The sequence below is a fragment of the Rhododendron vialii genome, chromosome 4a (genome assembly GCF_030253575.1).
Source record: "Rhododendron vialii isolate Sample 1 chromosome 4a, ASM3025357v1".
NCBI lineage: Eukaryota > Viridiplantae > Streptophyta > Magnoliopsida > Ericales > Ericaceae > Rhododendron > Rhododendron vialii.
The window spans coordinates 9,770,796-9,793,231 of record NC_080560.1 but is presented as its reverse complement, the minus strand read 5'-3'; the positions used below and the strand labels follow the sequence as shown (position 1 = coordinate 9,793,231).

The 22,436-nt window shown below is 38.7% G+C and overlaps 3 protein-coding genes and 1 long non-coding RNA gene across 10 annotated transcripts; all 4 read right to left on the bottom strand.

Moving 5' to 3' along the window:
* Positions 1-1,948: 1,948 nt before the first annotated feature.
* Positions 1,949-2,792, bottom strand: LOC131321936 (uncharacterized). Its single transcript, XM_058352984.1, has one exon. It carries the CDS (start codon positions 2,417-2,419, stop codon positions 2,162-2,164), a length of 258 nt encoding a protein of 85 aa, XP_058208967.1. The 5' UTR covers positions 2,420-2,792; the 3' UTR covers positions 1,949-2,161.
* Positions 2,793-3,302: 510 nt separating this feature from the next.
* On the bottom strand, positions 3,303-5,098 carry LOC131321935 (uncharacterized). Its single transcript, XR_009198664.1, has 3 exons — positions 4,903-5,098; positions 4,014-4,230; positions 3,303-3,977 (listed from the first exon to the last, which is right to left on the bottom strand). It is a non-coding gene; the product is annotated as an uncharacterized LOC131321935 (long non-coding RNA).
* A 1,643-nt stretch (positions 5,099-6,741) lies between these two features.
* On the bottom strand, positions 6,742-7,201 carry LOC131321934 (uncharacterized). Its single transcript, XM_058352983.1, has one exon. The coding sequence runs from the start codon at positions 7,115-7,117 to the stop codon at positions 6,860-6,862; it is 258 nt and encodes an 85-aa protein (XP_058208966.1). The 5' UTR covers positions 7,118-7,201; the 3' UTR covers positions 6,742-6,859.
* A 2,476-nt stretch (positions 7,202-9,677) lies between these two features.
* On the bottom strand, positions 9,678-20,500 carry LOC131321933 (diacylglycerol kinase 5-like). Of its 7 annotated transcripts, none has more exons than XM_058352980.1 (14): positions 20,377-20,500; positions 19,220-19,432; positions 18,955-19,077; positions 18,714-18,842; positions 18,067-18,152; positions 17,625-17,748; positions 14,381-14,429; positions 13,739-13,821; positions 12,485-12,552; positions 12,043-12,117; positions 11,715-11,802; positions 11,471-11,587; positions 10,372-10,671; positions 9,678-10,120 (listed from the first exon to the last, which is right to left on the bottom strand). In XM_058352980.1, the coding sequence occupies exons 2-14, from the start codon at positions 19,418-19,420 to the stop codon at positions 10,082-10,084; spliced, it is 1,482 nt and encodes a 493-aa protein (XP_058208963.1). In that variant the 5' UTR covers positions 19,421-19,432; positions 20,377-20,500; the 3' UTR covers positions 9,678-10,081. The 7 variants fall into 7 exon arrangements, with proteins under 7 accessions (XP_058208963.1, XP_058208958.1, XP_058208961.1 ...); XM_058352975.1 differs by lacking the exon at positions 20,377-20,500 and adding an exon at positions 20,061-20,293; XM_058352978.1 differs by lacking the exon at positions 20,377-20,500 and adding an exon at positions 20,029-20,134.
* Between the last annotated feature and the right edge of the window lie 1,936 nt (positions 20,501-22,436).

Sequence of the window (22,436 nt, the reverse complement as noted above, 5' to 3'; positions counted from 1 at the left end):
AGCACGATATAGGGTCATGTTACAGTACACACTCCCGTACAATATGCACTCAAAAGTCTCAAATAACCAAATTATTGAGAGGCATAACAAAACATTTCCTTCAATTATTATGCAGATCTCAATGATTTGGTTACGTCTCTCAATGGTTTGGTTATACGGGTATATAGAGTACGGAGGTATGTACTTTAGTATTTCCCCACGATATAGTACTGTACATGTTATGAACCGCCTCGAAAATATCGCGAGTGGAAGGTCAATTTATCGTTAGCATAGATTAGTTTAATGTAGCTGTCGAAATGGGGGGGCAGGTGGCGTGCATATCCAGTGACTCATCCCCCTGCAACCAATGGTTATCCTCCAACACCTTAATTTGTTCTTTCTCCCCTACCCCACCCCACCCCACCCCACCCCACCCCAATCAGGATTGGTTCAACACTGTGGGACCCACCCAGGGCGTTGTTTTCGTATCCTGTTTTTTTCATAAAGTGCAGGGTAATTCTGTCCTTTTGTGGGGGATGGGCCATGAAATGCTAATACTACTATTGTGCGAGGAGAGGCACGTAGGGTGGCCATGGGCCATGGCAGTGGCTCCAATTCTACTCCAAGACAAATGGTGCGGGCCTTTCCCCCTATGGGTATCACGTGCTAGGGTGGGCTGTGGGCCCCAAATTTTAACACTATTTGGTATATATATTTTTTCCATATTAAAAAAGGATGGGAAAAAATTACCAGCATAGTAACTCTCTTAGGCATGAACCACATGACTATAGGAGCTTTCCACCCGCTAGTAGAAATATTTGATTCGAGCCATAGCAATTGTTCGTGAAGACAAACTATCACCTCCACAATACAACCCAAGTACAAAATGGCATTAGTACCATTGAGAAAAGGCTTGAACCCAAGCCTCCGCTAGGGGTTGTGGCGTACCCTGCCATCCAGACTCGGAACATATTTTGATAGGTCGGGTAGTTTTAAAACAGCAGAGTAGGATTAGAGTTTTGTAGTTTCTGTAAAACTTTCTGAGTCTTTCCACCTATGGTTTGGACCACCGCCCGTTATGGGCTCCACTATAGATTTTTTGTCATAATATAAACCGTCCATCTTATAAGGCCCACAAAATAGTCTATCCACGAAAAAAATGAGTTTTGATCGGACATCAATACCTATATTAAAAATTGAATTTTGGATTAGAAAATGAACAATCATGGACAGTTTAATTTTAAAATCTATGACCGTTGATTTTGTAAACCAAAATTCAAAATTTGATATACCTATCGATATTTAATCAAGTTGATTATTTTTTTTTTTTTATAATGTTGGTGAGGGCTTATAACTCTTGAATGGGAAGTTATGAACGTATATGTCCAGGGATAGACAAAGGATAGAGAAATTCCGGAGCACAATGTAGCTGTGCTTGCGAACTAGTACTCCCAAAAATAATTACTGACGATCGAATGATTTGACTATTTCATTCTTAGCCTTAGCTAGAGATTAAGTGTTCCACTTTATCAAAAAATGAATTTTTAGAAAAAAAATGTAAATTCAAGCTCAAAAATTATGTATTTACGTAAATAATTTTTCTACCAATATGAATCTTATTTGAAAGATCTCATTGAAATCTTTTAAACAGTGCAAAAAAAATTTAAAAAAATTATTTCTCATTTTCATTATATTTGAACTTAAAATTACATCTTTTTAGAAAAAGAAGGTTTAAAAAGAAAGCGGAACGGGGCCCAAACCAACGCTTAAAAACCTTCTTTGGTTTAGCACCACCACAAATGCCGAGTGAAGGAAGCGAGAGTGCATTTTAGCTTTCCCCACCATTCTTCCAAGAAAATTAGGATTGAAAAGTTTAGTCCATTTTTTAGTGTTCGTGAGTTACAACACTACTATCCCTATCTCAAATTTCACCATGTGTGGATGGAGTTGGGAGTATATTCAAGCCCAATGACCAGAAAAGTGCAGGTTTCCCCGCCCGCCTTCTATTTGACATTGTCCCAAAATTACCACCCATGAAATTGTTATCAACTTGGGTTTTACAATTCTTAATTCCATGCAATTTCATGGAATCGGCTACATTATATGTCACTCCCCAAAAAAGGGAAAAACTAAAAGAGAATGAAAAGCAGAAAAATTGAGCTATGAAAGAGATTGATTGATCTCAATTTGGACCCCAACAGCTCAAGTACATAACTTTCCTCAGTGACTCTTCCGCCTCTCCGGCCTTCTCCTCCCGCGAAACCATGGCCGATGACAAAGGAGACAGTTTTTTGGCCTGCGGGAAGAACCGGAGATTAGTCTTGGCATGCTGGTGTATCGACCTCATGGTGTAGTTCCACCTGCAGAATCCCTGATCTTTTAACCCCTCCACGGCTCCGACGCTCGCGGCCGCAATCCATGCTCTGCTTGTCGAACTCATCTTGCTGTTTTTGTTGTCGTCGTTCTTGGTCTATTTGAGGAGAGGAGTTTAATACTTTTATGATTTGATGATGAAGCACTTGCAATCCGAGTTTGAGCCTATATATAAAGAGGCCAAACATGGTACATTAGTGAGGAAACAAGTGGCGGTGGCTGTTTTGCCTGTGGTTTGGGGAATGGCAAGCGAATGGGTTTGAGAGGGAAATTCGGGACTGTTTGAATGAAATGACTTTTTTGCCCTTCTAGTGAGTTTATCAACACCAAAATACACGAGGATAGATTGGGAACTTCAGATGGTGCATAATGCATAACTGCATTTGTATGGCACTGGCAGGCACATGGTTTGGGCTCAATACAATGCTTTGTGGCCCAGAGTTTTGGATAAAACCAGGGGTTCCTTCTTTATTGGGGCGTGGGTCCCCTCCTCCAAACTCATCTTTATCTTTTATTCATTTCATTTGGTATACAGCGTGACATGGAGCCACACTTATTACATATAATACTCCAAACTTCAAAAGTAACAGATGACACATGGTGATGACTTTAGTCTGAGTAGTATTGAGAATCAGACTCGATAGATCAAGTGGTCTCGATCCCTATCATCCGACTCCCATCAGACATGAAAACCATCCAAAAGATACCGAATATTTTGACGTCATTCTTCTGAACGGCTTGTTTCCTACAACTACTGTTTCCACAAAACTCTTGGGACACTAGTTTCTTGAAACCCTCTCTCAAAAAGGTCGTGGAATCTGTTGGGAAAATGATTTTGAAAAGTTTGCAGGATCCGTACATTTGTGTGTGATTGTGTGTCTCGGGACCAACCGCTGCATAATTTTCTACTTTCAATTATCTCCAGGGCCGGCCCAAGAGTTTTGAGTGCCCAAAATCAATAAAAAAAAAGTGTCCTTAAAGAGTTAATACTTAACAATTTTTACAGCAATAATCACAATACAATAAAGCCAAACCAATATAAAATTCTACTAATCATAAATACGAACACAAAATACAAAAACTCCAAATAGGCAAATACATATTATCTCAAGAATGCATGAGTGTCACTTGAATATTACTCGTCTTGCATTTCTAGAAGCAAAATTATCAATCAAATTTGTATAATCCACCTCTTTCACTGCTCTCATTGATACATTGATAGACTTCCTCACCCCCCAAATCCCCACATTCTTCTTCTATTGGTTCTTCATCCACCAAGTATTCAGCGTCATCAGTCACCAAATTAATTTTCGTATTCTTCGACTGAACTTTGTACATTTTCGTTGCTTGAAAAAAACTTTCTAATGGCCCCTTTTTGAGAATTTATTAATGCTTCTGTTTTTTGCTTCTTTATTCTTTTCTGATGACCAGATAGTTAATGTTTAGGCATGATGCACCTAAGTAATAATTAAAAAAAGAGGCTTATAACATTATTATTAATGATGCACTAACTGATAATCAGATAAATAAGATATTTTTAAATTTAAGCACTAACCAATGTCAACTAAATCAGCACAAAACTAAGCACTACCAGCCAGGGCTCTGCATTTAACAAATCTAAGCACCTTCATCCAGGGCTCTGCATTTAACAAAATAAGTACAAATCTAAGCACCACCAGCCAGGGCTCTCCATTTAACAATACAAATCTAAGCACCACCAGCTAGGGCTCTACATTTAACAATACAAATCTAAGCACCACCTGCCGGGGCTCTGCATAATAAGAGAATACTTACCGATTTGAAACCTCGCAAGTCGCAAGCGAATGGGGGATATACTCTAAGACTCTACAGTGTGTATTATACTAGTATATACTGGTCCTGCATTTCAAGTTCCAATAAGCTCAAATCAAGTGGAGAATAAAAAAAGCCATAATATCACTATCACTACTCAACTGAACTTAATTTAATTAAAGAGAGTCTCACTTCTCATGAGCAATATTAAATTACAAACTTCAACATTTAAGCAATATAAAATGACGGTAATCAGCAACAGACCAACTAACTGTTTGAAACTTGAAAGCTCCGATGGAGTTCCCCATCTTTGAAGAAAAGGAGAGGTATGGGGATTTTGTATATAGAGAAAGAGAGCTTCCAAGTCGTCCAAAGACCAAGGGCACAAGAGAGATTCATCGAACAAGTGTCTCTAAAACAGGAACGTCAACTAGAACAAAGTCATCAACAGCCACAGGGATTGACCGATTGAGAATATAATTCTGGAATAATGAGCTCACAAGAAGGTGTGAGTCAATCCTGATCTCTTCTAAAGGTTCTAAATTTCTAAGCTTATTTCAAAATCCTAAAATCCCTTTTCTGATTATTCTTCATCCTCGTGAAAGTCCAACCCTTTTTCTGTGAATATCTGGTTCAAGTTCAAAACCGAAAATCTAAGTATCTAACCTACCCTGAACTAACCCAAAATTTAATAAAATGTATATACACACTGAGAGAAGTAAGAACGGAGATAAGCAGAAATCCTAAAAAAAAAAATACCTCGAAGTCTCGAACGAGTCGAACACAGTGCCCTTCCCAGTTCCCCCTTCGTTTGGTGAAAGTGATATCACCAACAGACGTGAGAGAATCGATCGTCTTCAATTTCAGGGCAAAACGTGAGAGAATCGATCCTCCGTTCCTTCGTTCATGTTTCTCTCCGTTCGTTCTTCGTTTTTTCAAATTTTCTGCGTTTATATTTTTTTTTAGACTGTTAGAGAATGGGTTTCAATTAAACACCATTTAGATCTCTTATCTTATTTACAAAAAGGCCACCGAGGATTTTTTGGGCTCTTACTGGATCCGTGTGGGCCAACAGGTTTTTAATTGAAATGGGCTTCTTCTTTCTTTTTTTTTCCTTCTATAGGGCCCAAAAAGACTTCTACTCAAGCCCAAATGAAAAAATAACTGGAGCGCCCCTAAAATTTGGCCCTTTTGGGATGTCCAAGGCCCAGGCCTCTTGGGCCTTAGGGTTGGACCGGCCCTGATTATCTCTCTTGCGAATTTTAATAGATTGGGATGTTTTTCAAAGATAATTTTGCGCTCCTGCTATCGCGTGGAACACAGATTATAAGTACATGACTTGGGTTCGTACCACTATCGAGCCATGTTATTCAGAGGTATAGGCTGTATGATTAAAACCTCACATGCAGGGCCTTTTAACCACAGGCTCACAAAGTCACGTGCTATAACTTTTTTTTGATATTCACGTGCTATAAATAGGTAATTGGACCAAATGTACAATATTGTCATAAAGTGCAGGGTAGTTCTGTCCTTTTGTGGGGGGTGGCCATGGGCCTTGACAGTGGCTCGGGCTCCATTTCCCCCTACGGGTATCACGTGCAAGGGTGGGCTGTGGGCCCCAAATTTTAACTTTTTTGATAGGGGACTGATTTTCGCGCTTTACTTTTTACTAATGGAGCTCCACTTTTAACGTAATTTCATGAACAAAGTGAAGCGCTATCAATAAAAAGTGGAGCTCAAAAATCAAAACTCTTTTTATAGGCCGGGTAGTTTTTAAAACAGCAGAGTAGGATTAGAGTTTTGTTTTGTTTCTGTAAAACTTTTCTTTTCAACTAATGCGTAAAGAAAGTATTCAAAACTTGTTAGACAAAGGATTGAGAGAATTCGGAACACAACGTGGCGGTGCTTATAAGCTACTCCTAGAACATTTGTTAATGCTGAAAATATCATTGGCAGGTATTAATTATCCAAACACGTCCTGAAACTTCTTTACGGAAGTTTCCATAAATAAAGTTTACGGAAGTGAATCGCTGCCGTCCAAAAGTGTTTTGGACGGTCGAGATTTTAATAAAACTTTTTCGGGAAAAAGTTAATTGTGACATGTCATAATTGAAAACGAATCTCAGTCATTGATTGCGTGATGGACGGCTGAGATTACGGCGCTCCGTAAACACCCTGTTCACGAAGCGGCCGTGAAAAAGTCTCTTTTTAGTGTTCGTGAATTACAACATTTAACTTCAGCTTTTTCTTGCTCAACACAAAACAAATAGTCACTTTCTGCATCTTTTTTCTCCCTCTAGCTCGGTTGCTTTCTCTTTGTTTGTTTTCCTTTGCTTTTCTTCCAATTGCTAAGTTTCAATTGAAATGTTTTTTTTGGTACACTAAATGAAAGTACAAGTATGGTACCTATTACCCTGCCATGGAATATTGCCTCATCACACCGCACCACTATCTTTAAGAGGTCCATCCACTCCTATGTTAGAATCGAAGCTAACGTTTCACCACGTGTGAGAAGTGTTATGAGTATGTTCAAGCCTAATGGCCAGGAAAGTGCAATTTTCCCTTCCCGCCTTCTATTTGACACTGTCCCAAAACTTCTACCCATGGAATTTTTACATTCTTAATTCCAATTTCATGGAATCGGCTACATTATATGTCACATTCAAAAAAAATGGAAAAAATAGTAAAATTGAGCTATGAAAGAGATTGATTGATCTCAATTTGGACCCCAACAGCTCAAGTACATAACTTTCCTCAGTGACTCTTCCGCCTCTTCGGCCTTCTCCTCCCACGAAACCATGGCCGATGACGAAGGAGACAGTTTATTGGCCTGCGGGAAGAACCGGAGATTGGTCTTGGCATGCTGGTGTATCGACCTCATGGTACAGTTCCACCTACAGAATCCCTGATCTTTTAACGCCTCCACGGCCCCAACGCACGTGGCCGCAATCCATGCTCTGCTTGTTGAACTCATCTTGCTGTTTTCGTCGTTGTTGTCGCCGCCGTCGTTCTTGGTCTATTTGAGGAGAGGAGTTTTATACTTCTATGATTTGATGAAGCACTTGCAATCCGAGTTTGAGCCTACATATATAAAGAGGCCAAACATGGTACGTTAGTGGGGAAACAAGTGGCTGCGCCTGTTTTGCCTGTGGTTTGGGGAATGGCAAGCTAATCTAATGGGTTCGAGAGGGAAATTTGGGACCGTATGAATGAAATGACTTTTTTGCCCTTCAAGTGAGTTTAACAACACCAAAATACACGAGGATAGATTGGGAGCTTCAGATGGTGCATAATGCATAACTGCATTTGTATGGCACTGTAAGGCACATGGTTTTGGCTCAATACAATACAATACAATTTGTTGCCCAGAGTTTTGGATAAAACCAGGGTTCATTCTTTCTCGGGGAGTGGCTCTCCTCCAAACTCAGCTTTATCTTTTACCCATTTCATTTCGGACACCGCATGACAAGAAGTCACACTTATTGCACACAACACTTCAAACTAAAAAAATAACAGTTGGCACATGGTGATGACTTTAATCGAGTAGTACTGAGAATCATCCGAGTGTCATACTGCTAGAGATAAGACTCAATAGATCAGGTGATCTCAATCTCTATCATCCATCTCCCATTGGGCATGAAAATCATCCAAAGGATACCAAATATTTTGGCGCCACTCTTCCGAAAGCATGTTTCCTAAGGCTACTGTTTCCACAAAACTCTTAGGAAACCCTCTCTCAAAAAGGTGGAGGAATCCGTTGGAAAAAAGATTTTGAAAAGTTGTATGATCCGTACATTTGTGTGTGTCTCGGGACCAACCACCGCATAGTTTACCGCTCTTAATTATCACTCTCGCGAACTTTAACAGATTGAAACATTTTTCAAAGATAATTTCATGCTCATGCAATGAAACGCAGATTATAAGTATATGACTTGGGTTCGTACCACTATCGAGCCATGTTATTCAGAGGTATAGGCTGTAGGATTCGAAAACTCACATGCAGAGCCTTTTAACCACAAAGAATAAATTTTATGCACCAGCTGTGTAAGTATTTGTTTCCTTCAAATCAATTACATTATGCTACGTCGTCAAAACAATGGTCCCAATTAATTAAACATGACGATGTGGCGCAATGTAATTGATTTGAAGAAAATAAATGTTCACACCGTCGGTGTAAATAATTTAATCTCCTAACCACAGGCTCACCAAGTCACGTGGTATAACTAGGTAATTAGACTAAATGTAAAATGTCGTGTTTTTTTTTTTTTTTTTTTTTTCCAGTGGAAAATATTGTCGTCGTCACATGACTGTAACAAAAGATTATTCAAAAAATAGTACTCGAAAATATAACCATTTTTACACAAAAAGAATTACACCTGGAAGAATTTCTAGTCAGTATGAACAATTCAATTAAATATTAGACTATCAGATAACATTACACCATTAAATAATAATAAATGTTTTAACTTCTCTTTTTATTTGATAATATTTTGCCCCGAATTTCATTCAATTGAACATACTCCATCAAATTTCCCTATAACTGTAACACAAGGTCTTCTAAAAAAAAACCTGTAACAGAAGACAATGTGCTAGAAAAGACAAAGTTAAGAGAAAACCATGCATTCAGGGACCACGCTAATTTTTTTCCAACAAAACAATTAGTAAACAGGTGTAGCCTCATGGGCGCGTCCAGTTGGGAGGTGAAAGTCTATGTAGGTAGCCTCATGGGTGTGCCCAATGGTCTCCCTCCTAGCTGCTTCTTAATGCTTTCCATAGGTGTTGGTTCTCTACAGCCGGCCCTGAGTACATAATCTCCAATCTAAGGACGTAAAATTTGACATGACATGCCAAGTTGAAAAATTGACATGTGAAGCAATTCTAACCCGAATGTCAAATAGTAGACTAATACTTATGAGTCTCATTCGGTTTGGGTGTGGATACCTCTTATGGTTTAGAAAACAAAAAAAAAAAAAAAAAAAAAACAACTCCCACTGACCCAATCCTCCACATATAAAATGTAACCAACTGATATCCATTTTCCCACATTCCAAGATTGATAACCAAAATTCCGGACCCCAAGACCCTGTCAATTCTGTTTTCCCGTGCCTTTTGATCCATTACCGCAACTGTCGTATAACAGATTGCCACAGGCATAAAAGCATAAAAGGGCTGAGCTTGAGGCATACATATGAGCCTGCAAGATTTTCTTGAGAGCAGTTCAAGGGGATAAATAGATAACAGAGCTCTAGCGGGGTATTGATGGCCGGAATCAAGCCTTCTCCGGCAAGACCCAGACCGGAATCCGGAAAGCCCGTTGATATTAGACGGGTTTTGGGTGCCGGAGAGTCGAAGAGGAAGGTGGTCAGCGTGGACGAGAGGCTAAGGAGGGTAAGGGAAGCTGACAAAGCTGAGAAAGTTTTGCACCTTATCTGCTGGGGACCTTTTAATTAGTGTACATTTAGTTATTGTGTTTATGAACAAGTTGTCACAAATGTAAGGTTAACCTTGTCGTGTATGTGTGTGAGAGACGGGAATGTTTGTAAACTTTATTGTTCATAGAAGGCATGTATGTTGTAAGATTGTAACATTCTGGCCGGATGGATGAACATTTTCGCACTTGGTATGGTGTTCAGATTCGAGTGTTACTATCAGCAGAAAACCAGAAACCGAAACAGAAACATACTGACAGAGTGAGGTAATGTAACAGCCGATCGAGTAGACGGCCTTTGCTCCAGAGATAAGGTTGTTCCATTGCGACCTGATGTCTCTGATTCAAAACATAAACAGCCACTTGAGCATCCTTTCTGCACGATGGATAGGACTTCGTCTTAAGCACGTCTCTTTAACTTGATATGCCATAAAAATCCAGAAACACAAGATCCAGGGTTGGCACGTTGGATAAATCACTCTCTTAACTGCGTGTGATATCCAGAGTCTGTCACTGCGAGCTGCAACTGTCTTTTCCCTTATTCTGCTCCTAAAAATTGAAAGAAGTATGTGACGAATGAGGTTTGATGCATTGACGGCGGAAATTACGAAATAGCTAATATCTATGCATCAAATAGCAACACTATTATACACGTAGTTACATGGAATAAAGCTAAGCCAATCATGGGATTATTCCTCGGAAATGAGGAAAAACTACTAAGCTGATTACAGGTAAGTAATATCTGGGAAAAACATAATCAATGAGGATGGCTTTGCTTAAAAGAGGTGAGAAATGTCAACCTCATAGGGGATCTTGAATGTGTCTGCTGCCCCAAACTTCCTTTGTTCTTCTCCTACAGAGTCGTTGTCTTCACCTCTATCCTCTCCATCAACATCATGATTTGTAGGCATCAGCTGATCGTGTACACTTTTGGCTATGCACTTGGGGGTGGCGAGCATCTTCAACTGTCCATGATGAGAGATCTCTATCACAACAGTGTCATCGTCTACTGGAAGGGGTTGCTTCCAGGGTTCCCCATCGATCCTCATATACGCGTGGTCAGCCGCACCCTTGTGAAATTCAAACCGGATTCTGTGTGCCTGCACGAAGGAAAATCGTAGACACAAAAATAGCCGTCTTAGGTTTTTTTGAGATTGCTAACTAAATGGCTCGTAATGTGATTGCCAAATCTTTCATGTTTTTCCTTCTCTAGAGTGTATGTGATACGCAAAATAAAATAAACAAGGTAAGCTACCTTGTTTAACCCATGTCTGCCAAATAAACAGGGTCCACTTTTTTAAAAAGTACTGTAACTTTCAAGAATGCAATTCTCGTCAATAAAACCGCGTCTCGATTTCCGATTAATTAAGCTTAACAGAAACATTTCCATTATTAAGGTCACATACTACCTGACATTATGAGCTATCACACCAGCACTCTGATTACACGAAATCCATCTTATTTCTCCTTCGCAATTAATTTCTCTCCTAACATTACTCACAGAATTTAGCCACAGTGAATTGGCTAATGCTTTTGACAAATGTTGTGAAGAACCTAACCAACAAGCGGAAATTGGTCTACAAGTTTTATAATCCGCTCAAGTAAGACTCGAACCTTGAAACTAAATATATTTCCGGAGAATGGATACCCAGTTCCTATGTATAAGAAAGGCATGCATTTCCTGCCACACAATTTTGAAACCACATCTTAGTTTTAGAACAGCTGCAACAGATAATGGGCATGCCCCTATTTTCTAGCAGACTTGGCTTAACAAAGTCACTCATCCAAAGTTATTTTGATTTCTCATTCATGAGATCGAATTACTCACTTTAATATCAGGAGATTCATCCAAAACCATAACTAAAATTCAATATTACTGATAGGTGTTTCAACACTAACCTGCGCAAGACGAGTCCCATGTCCGTTTGGACATAGCAAAACAAGCCCATGCCAAGCATCTCTAAAACCAACAATCTCCAGAAGGCCATCATCAACAAATGGTGGAGTCAATTCCCTCTGCACAGCATATGCCACCAAGTTACATTGATCAAAGAAGTGAAAGGCAAAAAGAACTTTCCCACAGTAAGTGCAGTTCCTGAAAGATAATTCAAATAACCACCAGAGAAGAAAGAAAAGCACTAACATTGAGTTTTTTCTTTGTACTTGGTGTTCCCCAAGGATTTAATCCACCAGAGAAGCTAGGCAAGTTGAGGCATACAATGGACCTGATACTGCACGTTAAAGAAACAACTACTCGGTAAGATAAATCATAAGGCTTCATCTTCTACAAATCATACGCGAGAACCATAAGATGGCAGACGGTAACATCCAAGATCAAGTTTAATGCCAAGTGACCAAAACTCTATGTCGAGTAATTCCTTTTGTTTCAATAAATCTTCAATTACCAAAAAAAAAAAACCACTCTATGTCGATAGTAAAGTGATTCCCAGGAAAATTTTCCATTAAATTACCTGCGAGAGATGTGTAGATCCTGCCATTCTCCATGTTTTTTCATGAACTTAACCTTTGCAAGCTGAGCTATGTTCCTACATAGAAACAATTGATCTTCTTGTGGTGCAAGAAAACAAAACAACTTGAGCAAAATAAACTACTGAGAACTAATGAAAACATATTTTGGATTTCCATCCAACAGGATGACCCCAAGACAAGAAGTAACAATCCTCAAAATAAGCCATCACATCTCCACCAAGAGTTACGATGTATTTCAAAGGCAATATGTACAATTACAGAAACCTACATTATTTTAAATGATATAGGAAATCTGATAGTAACACCAATAAATCAAACTAGATGCATTAAAAAGTGACAATAAAAATATCAACCCCACATTATTTTCCCCTTAGCTTGATGATATCAAAGTTCTTACACGACGAATATATCTAATAAACTCACCTTGAAGAAGGATAGAACGGATAAGCACAAAACCATCCTTGTCTACATACAATCTTCAGATAAGTAATCTGAGCAAAACAACAAGCAGCCGGTGGCATCTTCTCATTTTAATGTTTTGAAACAAAATATGCAAAACAAGACCAGAACAGAACTATGCATAAATGTGTTTATCTGTTTATCACCTCTCAAGCTTATAACAATATGATTTTGTTATTATGAGAGAACCCCAAGCTCATATCTACATTTATCAAGTTATGCAATCATATGGTGCACTTATCTTGAACAAAGGAAGCCGATTAGGAATTAGGAAATCAAATAGCATACACCACTGACCACTCTTCATTAAAGAAAGGTGAATCACATTTACTATCTAATTGGAAACAGGGATGATGTTGATGAGCAAGCTATCATGGTTTCACAAGCATGCATTTGCATATGTAAACAAATCCTACACCATGTTCCATGGTGAAATTATAAATTAGAGTTGTCATTATCCTACAGTTCCTACCATTGTTACTTATGCAGCGGGCATTATTCTGGTAAATAAAATAGGATAGTTGAAGAGGTAAAAACAAAATTTGGAACCTGAGGATGAAGAAAATTTGGAATTTAAATATAGAGTGAATTTTGGAAATACTACACAAGTAAAAATGGTGCCCAGTGGGTTACACGCTACATTCTATTTCGTGACATGTAACTTAGGATGCATGTGTGACACATTGACACCAACACGACGCACAATACATGATGTATGACATTTTTCTATATTGTAAATGAACGGTTAAGTTTTCGCAACATTTTTTGGAGTAACTGAATCCTTGACAATGTATATGAATAAATTGTCCTCGTCTAGATTTTACTTTAGCAAACAGAATACAAATATACAAAAGATAGGAGGAGAATCAAAAGAAAGAGGAAAACAACACAGATATTCCTAGCCCCATTGAACAACAGTGCTTACAACGGCAAGTATTGGCAACAGATGTGCCAGAACCCTCTATTGGGGTGGTTGTCTATTCCATATAACACTCCTCCGAAATTGGATATGCCAATTATTCTCATCTGAGCCCTAAAGCATATGATGACAGCTTAGATTTTTAGACCGCACAAAAGGAATCATGTTTGTCCATTTATCTTTCGTTACCTTCATCATGAACCTTATATTCAAAACTTCAGTACAGGAAATAGGCAGTTTAGCGGCTGCCCAATCTTATAGCGACATTCCAAACACTGCACATGATAATGCTACCATACCTGATTAACCAACTGGTTTTTGAACTTATCTGGATGCAGCTTTCGCCTAGAATGGAAAGCATAGGATACTTGCGCATCCATACCTGTAAAATAGAAAACTTAATAACATATCGCATCAGAAATTTTAAGAGGTAAAACATAATGCTAGTTACAGAAGGACATGAAAGGGTATTCCTATTGACCGGTGTCTGACATATTCCAATTTCCAACAGAAAGCAAAATAAAAAATGATATGAATACATGGACCAAATTAAGCAAAAGAAAACTCCACATTTTTACTATGATAGACATGTGAATTAAACTTCAAATACAGAGCTTTCATTCCCTGAGAAGCACTAAGATCCACTTGTGTTGAAAAAGATGTACTGGAATGCCCATAGCCATAGTGGTTTTGGTCGGTTTCAATTCTGAATTTTGGTTCTCGTTTGGTTTTACCAAAACTCGGGCCGAACCTAATGTTGCCATCCCTAAGAAGCAGCAACTACGTGGGAGTATGAGAAAGATATCTTATGACAGAAAAGGCTCACAAGAATAATCAATCTATCTTGTATAGTTTTAATAGGAAGATTTCTCAGAATAACAGTACAAGTATACAATCAAGTAGAGTACCAGCGGAGTTATCAACTTGAAAATAACACTTACCTATGCTGAAGTAATTCCAAAACCCTCCGCGGAAAGTGTGGTAACCTTCCTGAAAAGTGACCAAAAGTTGCCCATAAGAAAGCAGAGGATTTAGCACATAAGAGGATTAAATCAGAAAATAGTTGAATCATAGCCTCTGTAGTACCGACACGGACATCCCACCACGCAAATCTCCATAAAATGGAAGACACAACACGTTGGGAACAAGTAAAGACTCGCAGAGCTAGAGCGCAAAAGCGAATTTTCTAAAACTGCCTTCAGAGAGGTAGCGTCTTCAAAGCGTGTTTATAGACATTTAAATTACTTGTTTCATTAAATTCACAAAAGTAAACTCATAAACCCAGAATCTCCCTTATTAAGGAAATTGAAGGGATAAGCCTGTGTTAGTGTAGAGAAGCTCCCAGCAATCTCACTACTAACTACTCCCACATCGGCAAGGGATTAAAGGAAACCCTTACATATTTCTATGTAAATGCTAGTGTGTATCCTCCAAGCAATGCTGTCATTCATAGCTATCAGCAGGAGAAATTTAATTGTTGCCATCTATAGAATGACAGCACCATAAAGTTAATGGCTATAGTTCGTCCGGGAACGTATGGAGCGTGCTTGTATATCATGAGTTGTGGTTAATCTAGAGGTTTCAGACATTACATTTTATGTTAACAATGAATCCGCTTAGTAGAGGAGTGTTAATTCGCATTTTTTGAGAAATGAATTCACGAATTCTAAACTGGATATGTGGTCACGTGTTCATGTTGCAAATGTACACTCTCTATCACCAACTTTTATGATTCTAAAGTCAGAAGATTACACGAATAATTCTGTAGATTATCCAAAATATATGCATATTGTTTGTTAATTCAAGCATTCTGAAAGAAGGCGGCTATTCACTTTTCCAAACATGCCCAGATGGTTGTAATTTACTCCGTTATCGTTTGAAAAATTAGGTTACCTTCAGAAAAGACTTACGGACTAACCTTATTTAATTGTGCCTCAAGGTCTTTATATCCTAATAATGCACATTTCTCAATAATGTTTGCATTACTATAGTACCTGAAAAATCTCACATTAAGCATCTGAGGATTAAATGCATGTTCCTACTCAGCAACTATTGGCTGAATCACAAATCTGCAGGATGTTTGCAAACTTGACATTTTGTCAAATATTGTATTGTAGCAGGTTTAAATTCATTTCAAAAGCTACTAAAGAACCCCATTACCTGTGATAAGACAAGAACTTCAATGAAGAAGGGGCAATAGTAAAAAGTTTATCAGTAACTTGCTGATAAAGATCCCGTTTTCCTTTATAACTATAGGGAAGCAGCATCGGAGTTGGGTAAAGCCGTACCACCAGCTTAAATACACAGATTATTACACGAATGCAAGTATCCACAGACAATACTACGTTCAATCTCACTATTCATATAAAGACTTGTTTCACACAAATCTAACAATTGAGGTTCTGTTTTCCTCAAAAAGAGCAAAACTCAGTAAACTTGTATTGTGAGCATGCCAGGACTGGACTGCAGTCCAAATTGGTATTCAAGGCTTGCTGACCTCAATCTGACTTCTACAAAAACAATTGTGTACAACCTAAAGGGTAAGGCCGTGAGATGATTCGTGGTTTGCCTTTAGTGAAAAAGGACTTTAAATTTCCTAACTACTGTTAGAAAATGGAAAGAAAAGAAAACAAGGACTGATTGAGAATTAAATGAACTCCATTAACGATTTAAGGAAGTTTGAGTACAAGGAAATGAAATAAGATCTAGGCTGAGCTAGATTGGATACAAACTTTGCTGAAAAGTAAAGGTAATTGAAATGAAATTGAGATTAAGCGTTGGGCTTGATTTGGTCGTGGACCTTTGATAAGGCCTTCAATTCTGGTATTTATAGGGAGCAACATAAGCCTTGCATGGCTACGAAGTGCTTGCATGGTTTCCACATGTCTTCTTGTCAAAGGCTCCTAGCTTGAGCTGCTTGCATGCCTTCCAATGCGTGAGAACCACGTGTCCACGCCTTGCTCCTTACTCCAAGACTTTGGCTACAAGCTTTGTTTGAGGCCTAAAATCAACTATTTCAGGCCTTTATTCCCTCTTTTTGCATAGGTACTTGCCAAAAGGAGAACTTTGGGGCCTTTTAAGGCTAAAGGCCGAAAATTTTATGTAAAGGAGAAGATCTTTTGGCTACTTTTCGTCCCTTGTGGGCCCTTGAAGGTTCCAAGTTGGTTCCCTTTGCAAGAAGACTCAAGACAAAAGGAATTTTTGGGACTTGAACCCTTTCTTATCACGCAACAGAAACCAAACAGGCCTAAGTGAGCTTCTTGTGAGCAGCTCGTCCCTTGTAGGCCCTTGAAGGTTCCAAGTTGGTTCCCTCTGCAAGAACATTCAAGACAAAAGGAATTTTTGGGACTTGAACCCTTTCTTATCACGCAACAAAAACCAAACAGGCTTGAGTGAGCTGCTTGTGAGCAGCTTGCTCAGGCCTGAATGAGCAGTTTGTGAGGCCCTATGCTGCTTCCACTCATTTCCCCCCAAGGATGGCCACCATTATTGGAACTTCGGCAGTGGGGTCCCATCTATACCCTAGCAAGTTACTCTATGCTTCTTGTTCCACCACATCTTTCTAGAGACCCTGGCCTTGGGCTTAAGGCATTCTAGGCCTAAAGCACCAAAGTTTTGGGCTTTCAACTACCTTGGGCCCAGAAGATACCCCCAATGTCAGGCCCATCTAGCGAAACGCCTTGGCCCAGTTGATCAACCAAAGCCTAGCCCTCAAAGTATAATCAGGCCTATCATACATTTCCGTTTATTCAGGCCTTCCGGACTCAGGCCTAATAAGGCAATGCCAAATTTTAACTGATTTGGACCTACTAAAGAGTCCTGGAAACCCTTGGGAGTTTGGCCTTGACCGAAACGTTGGTACAGGATTGGCAGAACTTTCTCAAGCCTTAAGGTAAAGTCCTTAGGCCCAATTAATTTAATTCCAGATTAGGGTCATGAATCTGGGTTACGCTCTTCCAATTTAAGCAATCAATTCACCTATCTAGGCGTCAACCCAAAGGGGCGATCCTCTCCCTTTTCCACATCCAAATTTTAGCCATTATTTTCCAAGTTAATCTCTTCAAACACTTTGGGACAAAATTGGGTGTAAACAGGTTCTTGTCTGTCTATTAACTGCTTGCGTATGAAGTAAATCAGCAGAACCTAATTTTCCAGGAAACAATAAGCAAAGTTTGATAGTCTTACCATGTTCAGAGTGTCTGTTAAAGATATTTGTCTGTATGCATGCATACAATGTGGTAACTCAAGAGGTGGGATTGGTTCACAGAAGCCTTGTTTTGGAGCTCTCATCCTCATGAGAAGGTGCCAGCTGTATTATATTGAAAATTACAAGAGTAACAACAAAATTAGAAAACCACAAACCTAATTGTGACAGAAAATGAGCATTAGTCTATCAATGTTTCAGAGCTTCTGGATGCAGAAGTTCATATCCAATGCTCCGACTGGAAAGAAAACTATGATTTCAAACAGCAAACTAATTACAGTAGTGGAGACGATTTGAGATTAAAGGATGTAGAGGCACAGCCATGCCTTGAATAATTTGATATTCACAAACAATAAAAAGCATCAGGAAAAAACAATTCAGAAAACCAGCTTCTATGGAATATTTCAATATTTTAGCTCCAACCTGTCTATCTTCATTTCCTTGGCTTCGATTACTTGACGCAAAAATGACTCAACAGAATGATGATCTGTCCTGGGATTCTTCTTTCCCTGCCAAATATTGAACCCAGGTTATTTGTAGTGCTTTTGCAATAAGTAACTGTATTTTACCCAGCATGTTTAAAGAAGTTCAAATTATAAGATCTAGTGCCTCCTGTGCCCATAGACTCCCATGTATTTCTTCATATCCCACTTATGACTAACCTTTTTGATCGGTTCTGACTTGTTCAAAATGTAGATTACCTAATTCATGGGGTATGTTTAGTTAACGTGTTGATAAAACTTCTCGGAGATCTCAACTCCTTGCTGACCTAAATACTTACTGCATGCTTACATAAGTTTCTACTAAAAAATGTATTACCTTGTCAACTACACAAAAGACATGAAAGTAAATGGTGTTAGATGAAGTGTTTTGACATCAGAGACTTGGAATTGCATCAGTTGTGGGTATAGACAAGGCTATGAAGAACATGATCTTAAACTATAATGGCTACTGAATTTCAATGCTAGACCCATTTCTAATTTTAGGCTTTATGTGCTACAAATGCATTCTACTTGAGTACTGTCTTTCAAGTTAAAGCATCATGACCAAAATAACACTTTTTTTCCTACCCAACCAAAAGCGAATGGAATGTTGTTTCCAGTTCCCAGGGGCACTGGAGCAATTGGTGGTGGCTGAGATAATTTCAGGTCGGAAACAACTCCAAGAAGCCAGCTAACAGTTCCATCCCCACCAGCAACCTAATGACGAACGTCCATGTCAGTAAGGTTGGAGCGATATTGCCCATAAGCTCATAAAACTAATAAAAGTAAGCTATACACGGCAACAAGAACCTTTGTAAATTCAACTCACAATGATCCTCAGTCTCTCCTGAATCTTAGGAGCCAATTCATCACCATTAAGCTTGAGCTTTTCTAGATTGAGATACAGTCTGCGTAAGACATCATCAGGAGCCTCTTCCAGCAAATCAAAAACCTTATTTTACAAATTAGAAGCCAGTCACATGTCAAAAATGGTCTGAACATATGTTGAAAATCAATAGAATACCAGATCTCTGCAATTATTAACATCACCACAGGCCAGTGAAAAAAAGGAAAATCTCTATAGGCCAAAACACCTGATTTTTGTTCAGGAGAGAACGATATGTGATAAGAACAGCCCCACCCAACTGACCACCACTTTTAGAGTTGATGAACACGATAACTGGGCATCTTGGTACATGAGGAAGAACTTCACCCTCTGAATTGGGCAGAAGTATGTAATCAGGTATGTAGAATTCCTTCAGAAAGTTGGTAGGCTCTGGATTAGAGTCGTCCATCAATGGCTCGTACTGCAATAGCATACATCATCAAATTGGAGCTCTAAACACTATTGACAAGCTTTTAATTAGTCCGAGAAACCACAATATTTTTCTTTCATCAGGGGATACATCAACTAGATTGCATTGCTAATACCAAATGCATGTTAATATATAGCTATTGTATCCAAAAGAAGAACAGAACAACAAGCAGCATCTAATGACCATGTGATAATCAAAGAAATTAAACTAACTTCATGCAAAATAGCATAAAACTAATCTGTCCAAAATTCCGTGCATTGGCAGCCACCGATTCCTAAAGTTTCAAAATGCAAGCTTCTGCCACTAATGATTTCCAGCAAGGCAACTTCGATGCCAAGTTTAGCAATCAGTTGTTCAGCTTTGAAACATTAAGAAACCTGTCAAACATAGCAATATAACCGTTGTTCTAAAATGTATGAAGTGGTACGACGGAATCATATCTGGAAGTACCAGAAAACATGAATAAACATAATATGAACAATTACGCAATTCTTGAGAAGTGGTACGACGGAAGCAAAATATAGGAATTTCTATTGTTCTAAAAAGAGGCCTATTGATGTTGTTTTCTATGAGGTCTCAATCGGCACCTGCATGATACTCCGGTGACGCAGAATTGTACCATTTGAATAATGGGAAATTTGTGCAAACATGAACAATGCACTTGTATAGAACCTTCAGTTACAACAAACAGAAAAACTCCTCCTGGGTTCTTGTGGGCCACCTCACGTGCAATCCAGAAATTAGGTCCATACACTATTTCTGTGGGGTTCACCACTAAATACATGGACCTCGAGAAAAAGATTGTGTCCCAGTGTCAGACATGATAAACTGCCTTTATGTATGTCTCACATCAACTCCAAGAAATAAAGGAAACTTTTTTATCAAGGCAAGAATCATGCTTTGCAAGTAATTGAAATAATTTAACCTATATATACTTGAAAACGTGTGAAACCGACGTATAATGATCGTGATCAATTGGAAAGCACTTTACGGACGTATAATGATCGTTTTGTGTGTTTAGTTCAGTAATTTGGGAACACGGAAAGAATTTAGCAGGCAATTCCGGTGCCGTGAACAAGAACACCATATTAGGAGAGAGAAAATTCACCTGGAAAACTTACGCGGAGAGAGAGAGAGAGAGAGAGAGAGAGAGAGATATACTGGGACTTCTATGAAAGTAGTACATGTCAGTCTCTGGTGATCCCGCTGAATGATAAAGATAGGAACAGACTGTCTGTTCTGGTTTCTACGGAGAAATCCGCCGTTGTGATTAGACACATGGGCGTGCATGACTTGGAATGCTTGACCATTGACCAATGAGAGTTGCTCTCCCCCCACCCCACCCACTCTTTTCCCGTTTTACCCCCCTCCCCTAATTCTATTTTCATTTTATAATTCTTTATTTGTTTACTTACTTACTTTATTTACTTAATTTCATATCTTTATTTATTTAAGCACCACTCTTTAATTTTAATTTGATTAACTCAAATTATATTTTCAATTCAAATTAATTTTATATTTAATAATTTTATATTATTTTAATTTGTTATTTAATTTGTCTTAACAATGAATAATAAAAATAACTTCTAATCAACAATAATAAATTTAAACAAAATTTCATTTTATTATAATTGAGTACATATTGACAATACATGAAAATACATAAAAACACAAATTCTAATCAATATTTTCTCTAAATTCTGCTCCCGACGCGCTTGTACCCATTATTTCGTGCCACAATTGCATACGTGTTCCATAACTAGCAGCGCATCTTGTAGCTTCGTTCGATTTATGCTCCTGCCACCATGTTGGGATGGGTGGTACATGGTAACGAGGTTCTAAGAAAACTTGCACGAAGTGATAGTCAACACGGGCAATAACAAATTTCCGGCAGTCTTCGAATGGAACTAGAGGGGACCTCAATGGCAAGTGAGTAAAACAACCGAAAACATTCTCCTCAAATGTATGCCGTACAAGGTTGTACCTTATTGCGATGACAATTTCCAAAGTCATAGCCTCCATCCAATGTGCCATTGGTGTCGTAGGCTCGAAGCAATCTGGTAAGTGTAGTAGATGGTTTGCCCAACCATGTGCTAGATAAATATTCACACTGTATAGATCATAATTTTGTCGAATCTCTTCAATAAGCTTCTCTCGTACTCGATTCTAATCATTTTCACTACCCGATTTGTATAGCTATCGCCCTGAATCAACAATGACCGTCACCAAGTATGTCAACAATGTGAGAAATATAACGGTGATAAGTTTGAGGTAATCGCGGAATGTAGCGATCAGGGATGGTGGAACTGGAGATTGAGAATTGGTTGGTTGGGTGTTGCGAACCCCCGACCCCCTCCCACGTCTCCCTCTCCCTCTCACTCGCGATATTGCAGTCCTTGATCTTGAAGTGGATGCTTCTGGAAAAAAAGGTATGTGATGTGTACTTTGCTCATCTCTATTTGCAGGTTGACCTCTATGTTCTATGTTGTATGATGGAGATCGAATTGTGTTATGAGATGGATCTGTCATATCGATAAACTTGTCTATGATTGCTCTCGCATACGTGGATCCATCCCATCTAATATCTCAACAATCTGAAATGTCCTATCAGGTCTTGTTCCCTCGTAATTAAACTTGTTCGTTTGCATAGACAACCTAGTCCAATGAGCGTGAATACTCCATAGCGGAATTGGAGTGGAAATGGAACGATAATATGCAAGATCGTGCATGCATGACAATCCGTGCGTGATTTTGATCGTACAGTTGCAATAGCCAGCTATGTAGTGGGATAGTTCTAAAGCGCTTTCTAGCTAAACATGTATGAACTCCATTGCCTCTAATGCAATGCGACACCTCACTTGATCAAAAATGTCGTCACATAATTGTTTGTGGTGTGGAATATTAATAGATTTCTTGAACGACTTCTTAATTTCTCCGAACTGATTTTTCAACATCTTTTTTATTTTTATCAAAAGATGTTTGTAGCGATAACATG